This window comes from Plectropomus leopardus, chromosome 1 (assembly GCF_008729295.1).
Source record: "Plectropomus leopardus isolate mb chromosome 1, YSFRI_Pleo_2.0, whole genome shotgun sequence".
Classification (NCBI taxonomy): domain Eukaryota; kingdom Metazoa; phylum Chordata; class Actinopteri; order Perciformes; family Serranidae; genus Plectropomus; species Plectropomus leopardus.
The window spans coordinates 28,113,166-28,119,165 of record NC_056463.1 but is presented as its reverse complement, the minus strand read 5'-3'; the positions used below and the strand labels follow the sequence as shown (position 1 = coordinate 28,119,165).

Genomic DNA, 6,000 nt, shown 5'->3' with positions numbered 1-6,000 from the left:
TCAGAGCTAGCACTGAAACCACAAGCTCTCTGCATGTTAAGTGTGTTTTGAATATGGTTATTTATTCCTTTGAAGTTAAATGGAGGATATATGTATACAAATGGTTTAACACAGTGTTCAAGAGTGCATGCATAACAAGAAAGCTTGACTGTTTACTATAAAAGCTGGTGTAGCAACTAATTAAGTACATGTCAAATATGTATTTGGTCTTTTGTTTGGTATAAAAAACAGATAGTATGATGAAGAAGTACATACTGGTTAATAACTGGGGTGTAAGCCGTCCGGTCCTCATCGATTACAGACACCATGAGAGTAATGAGTTTTGGCCAGAACTCCAAGTTCTTTATCGATGGACCCTGCTCCTCACGGGAAATGTCCTGCTTCCGGCTCTATGGAGAATAAAATTAGGATGGTGAGAGTACAAAGACAGTTTGAGAGAGGTGAAGGTGAAGCAGAATATATGATAATAAGATGATTTGAATTTTGGAATCTATCAAAAATAATACATTTCCTGGGATCACAAAGGCCAAACAAAGACAGTTGTACATAACTCTCTTTTTGACACATTTATATATTCTGCATTGCATGTCATTATATATTAATGTCATTACATATTTAATGCAACTGATACCATACTTGCATTTTATATTAACAGAACTGATAAGAAGTGAGGATCAGGAAGTCAATGTTATAGTGGATGTTCACAGTTTCAGGGCAACATGACAATAATATGAACAACCTTAAAGGCGCTCTGTGTGAAAATGAGAACGTATGAGATGTCTGGACACAGTTCTTAACATGAAGGTGGTTGAGCCTGCAGGTAGCAGCAAACAGTGCTAGCTCAACAGACAGTGCTAAACAATGGCAACAGTGTTGACAGAGCTAACATTGTTAACCAGAGGGACCATGGGGGCAGGTGCTAGACTTTTGCAATAACGCCGACCTGATGTCAGCGGTAACAGCCACAATGAGCATAGTGAAAAGTGGCTACATAAGCTAGGAATGTATTAACATGCACGTGCAACTGGGCCGGCTTACCACAACAAACTACAGAGATGCTCAGAATACAACCCACACAGAGACAGAGTTACTTCATTACTCCACTATATCTTTACATAGCTAATTGTGATGTGCTGTTATATTAATGCTCTGAATGTCACATAATGAACCTTTAATACTTGGTTACCAGACTTAAATGAGCCTAGATCATCCAAGTCAGTTTTGATTCTATTGATGGTCAGAATTGTCTCCACAATAATGTATATACATTATATTATTACCAAATATAGTACTTATCATTGTAAGTGGCGCAGTCGGCCATTTCCAAGGTAGATTTAAATTACCCTTTCATTCACAAGAAATACATAGGAGAGAAATGATGGATGTATGTAATCCAGTTTCAGTGTTTATCCAGCTAATGTATTGATAGTGCAAACTGAATACTTTCAATTACAGCTCATGTATAATAAAAGGTGGCTTTTATTAGAAACGCAGTGCATTTGTCTTATCCGCAAAACAAGATTATTTTCTGCATTATTTTTGACAGTGGATTAGTTTTAAACATTGCAGGGGGTAACTGGACAATAAAGCACAGGCACAGTGAGCTGCAGGCTGTACGTCTCCATATCCTTAGCAAAGTAACCACCTATTTCTGTGCTCTGCTGTTGTGTGGAAAACTACTGAAGCCATGTACAGCATAAAATCAGATCGCGGTTGCTCATTACATGATGGAAAGGCAGATTATTGACTGACCTCTTTATTCCAACAACCTGAGTTTGTTTGACTGCACTGGAAACAGATACACCTAACATTATTGGTTGTGCCAAATCAACCAGTTTTGAAATCTTTTGGATTACAACTTTAAAGTTTTGAAAGCGTCATCACCCTCTAGTAATGTGTTTATGTAGATGTGGGTGCATGTCAAAGTGTGTTACAGAAATGCCTGTGACTGTCCCGGGGTGAATGGTGTTAAAAATGAAACCTCTCACTGACTCTACCATCTGCTCATCTCATACTGAGTGCAACCACACTGATCTCCAGTCAGCAAGTAACTGTCACAGTCTTTCACAAACAAGGCCACACACACAGAAAACACAAAGTTGAGTGAACATATTGGAACAAACCCAGCCATACTGACAGATCTGCATCATGCGCAGACACAATAACAGGCAAACACAGTCGCGCTTATGCAGACTGACAATGACAAATATAATCTATGACTCTGGACTCAGGGGACAAACCCTCCTAAGAGGATACACATTTTCTCATTTCTGTATGTAAATCAAACTAAAGCAAAATGTATGTTTGATGAAAAGAAAATTGTGTTAAAAATGAAATATGTTCCAATCAGTTACTGAATAATTTACATTGAATTATTTAACAAGCTTAGGCCTATTGACTTTGGCACAGCACAGAGAGGAGATGTACTGTCGTGAGCGATCAGGAAATGGAAATACAACAATAGTCAATTTATCATTGATGCAATCTCTAGAACCTAATCAGCTCCTACCATTATTAACTTGTGTCTGGTGACGTTAATTCTTGTTTTAAATTTCTGTTGATGCAAGGCAGATGTTACAGCTGAGGGATCTGCAGAATTTAATCTCACAGAAACAAGAAACACATATACCGCTTACAGCTGATTTTGTGACAGTCGATCATGTCAGTGCAGGCTTCACTACTTCATCATTTGGGTTTGGTGCTGCAAAAGTTAAGTCTATCATCGTGTGTGTCATAGTCATGAAAAAAGATTACGATTCATTCCAAGGGTGGCTCCATCCCAGGCATCATATTGATCAAAGGCTCATGAATTTCTAATTTGCATTTTCACTTATGTTTCCTATGTAGCAAGACATGAAAAATGCACTGGTTTCGTATGTGGAGGCAACAGGGAGCTTTAAATGTAACATAATCTTTACAGAAAAACTGTGCAGGGACTTGCAATTTAAGCTGGATGCATGTTAACCTGGGTTTACATGGACCCAGTAGAGTAGAGTAAATCATCTATCTATCTATCTATGAACTACTAGAACTGGTGAAGAACAGCTGAGATGTAAAACAACACCGGTTAGTAAGATCGTAAATAAATAATGGCAAGCAGCACGAGACAGATTTGCTTGCTCCATTAACTCAAAATATTGAGAGGTTAACAACTGATTACATGAGAAAGAGAAAGAGCAATTTTATGAGTTTTGATCAAAGGTAAATGAAACAGGCCTGCAATCCATTTTAGCCCCAAACTCATAGTTAATGAAATTAGAATAGTAATGCTTACTTCCCAGAGGAAGGTCTGGCCTGGACCATCGACTACATGCAACAAGATACACTTCTGTTAAAGGGGACCTGATATGGTCATTTTCAGGTTCATGGTTTCGGTTCCTATAAACCATATTTACGAGCTTTAAAGATAAACAAAACACATTTTCTCATACTGTATGTGCTGAAACACCTATATTCACCCCGTCTAAGACACTCAGTTTAAGCGCCTGTCTCTTTAAGTACACCTCTAGAGAAAGCCCAGTCTGCTTTGATTGGTTTGTGTTTCTGGGTCCTCCATATCTTGCTGTCTCTGCACCAACATAGCAGCCTGAGGGAATAAATGAAACAGAGTGTAGGGGCACTTTCTTTCTTGAAAATTCACCAAAAAATGCTGCAAATCAACATCTTTGCAACTGGACATGTTCCAGCAGGACAATTATACAAAATCGGGAAGAAATCAACAACAACTGCAACCATGATTACACATTTACATGACGTCAACATGTAGCTATATGTAGCAGTGCACCTACACTGCTAAATGTAATGACTGTAACAGACTATAGAGGTACTTTCTAATGTGAAAAAAAAAACAATAAATACCTTCTAAACCAAAAAAAAAAATAAAAATCTATCACAAACTGACATCTTGTATTGAAAGTAGAAAAAAAAAGCTGGAAACAGAGTATTCGGAACAGCCTTAAGTCTTTAGGTTTTTGCTATGAGGGATTTCTTTTGCATCTCTTTACCTTATAATTTGAAACTTCGGCCATAATTAGTATAAACATTCAACACTGCAACATTATATATATCACAGGAGATAAAGAAAAGCGTAACAGGTCCCCTTTAATCAGATGCATAATATAATGAAACAAATATCTCTGCAGGAGGTGACTCAGCTAGGCAAAACCTGTTGGTGGGTGTATCTTTGAGTGTGCGCGTGCATGCAAAGCTGTTTGCATGTATGAAGGACACTGAAGGTTGTGTCATCCCCACTAAATTGGATGCAGTATGCGTCCAGCTAAAACGTAGTGTAGACTCCCTTTGCTCATCTGTATTCACCTCGAGTAGGTACAAACACATTGTTAAAGGTGATTAAGTAGCTTGCTGTCTTTTTACAGTCAACAACACACCCATGGGCTTCACTCTCAGTTGCACTAGCAGGTGAATACTGTACTGAACCAAGAGCACAGTGTTGTCTTACTACTTCCAATGCAAGGCGGTGGTGGGTGCACTGGCAGATATATTCACAGCAGTGTATCACTCCTCTAGAGGGTAGCTGGTGGTTTATGTTTATTGTTTAGCACTTTCAGTCCCTGTGTGGGAGAAAATCAGCATTAGCATACAACTGGCTGCTCATCAATTTGTACAATGTGACACAAATTACAGAGTCTCTGATTGAAGGATTTTCTAAGAGAAATGATCAAATTCCCAGGAGAAATAACTTAGGGTTGAACTAAAGCTGCTGCAATGCATTTTAATGTTGTGTTGTTAATGCATTATATATGAAAATACTATATGTGTGGAAAAATACACTCGAAGGCGCACATTCTGAAAACAAACGTGTTTTTACAACACAGCTAAATTGACTGTTTGGGCATTGTTGGCAAATATGTGATAATGTCGGTGAGAGAGATACTTATCAAATCAATTTGTATTGCTTGTTCAGTAACAAGTGCAGTCATCTTCAGGCTCCTTTGTGGATGCTCTCACAAACAGGCTCAGTGGATCCCTGCTTTTGCATGCCTGTCAGCGACCACCATCCTCCCTCTTCAATATCAGATTGCTTCTATTCATCTGTCTGCTTATGCATTAATATTTGCATAATACATAGGCACGTGTGCATCTGCACGTACATTTTTCATAGATGCATGTGCCTTTCCAAGGACTATTTGGTCGGTGCAACCATCATAGCCGATTGACAATCATTCACAGTGGATGAGCCTGAAAGAAAATGATGGTTCCTTTTGCCCCTTTCCAGGATTCCTTTGCTCTCTTTCCCCTTCGCCTTGCTGTTCAAAACCCTCCTTTTTCTGCCAGGATTTAAGAAACTGTTAAGCTAGATCCCCCCTACCTCTCCTCCCCCCAGTCATTTTACGCCCAGGCAGTAGCAGAGAGCTTTGTTGTTATGTTATGCAAGATGCCTCGTTGTGGGATATTTCACTGCCTGCCTGGCCACCGTGTGAGCTCTCGTGTCGATGCACTCCGTCACCGTTAGCGACTGGAGAATTGGGGTCACACTGAAATGTGTTCCATCCGCCGAGTCAAAGGCTACCTAGTGTAAGTGAACATAATAATTTATAGTCACAGTGAGATTTGCTTTAGGGGTGAAGCTGATGTCTTTTTCTTCTGCCATGGAGGAAACATTGATGGAGAGGCTGTCAATTGTGAAACTGTGGTGGACGGAGATGTAATTAGTGAAAGTGTCTATCTCTCCGGTTTGGTAATTGCTTACAACCCCTCCGGCTGTTTAAACAAAGGAAGCTTATTATTCAACTTTTGAGCGGATTGCAGCCATTATCTTAAAAGACATTATCTTCTGAGGTGTGGAGGCCATTCTCATTGGGAAGTAAACCGTAAAATAATCAGGCAGAACTGCCTGTTGCCTGATTATTTACTCAGGCGGGGCCAAAGCAAGTAAACTAGCCCATCTTCATGTGTACAAAGAAGCAAACTATAACCGTGGACTGGGTGATGCCATGTTTCTTGCAAATGTAATTATGTAATATGTAAAAATGTAATGTG

The 6,000-nt window shown here is 39.3% G+C and overlaps 1 protein-coding gene across 1 annotated transcript in view; it reads right to left on the bottom strand.

The window, feature by feature from the left end:
• The window catches only part of LOC121963669 (protein unc-13 homolog C), a 130,472-nt gene that overhangs the window by 52,808 nt on the left and 71,664 nt on the right, over positions 1-6,000 (bottom strand). The window contains exon 18 of the mRNA XM_042513969.1: positions 256-389. Coding sequence (XP_042369903.1) covers positions 256-389 — 134 coding nt within the window. The remainder of the gene's footprint in view (positions 1-255; positions 390-6,000) is intronic.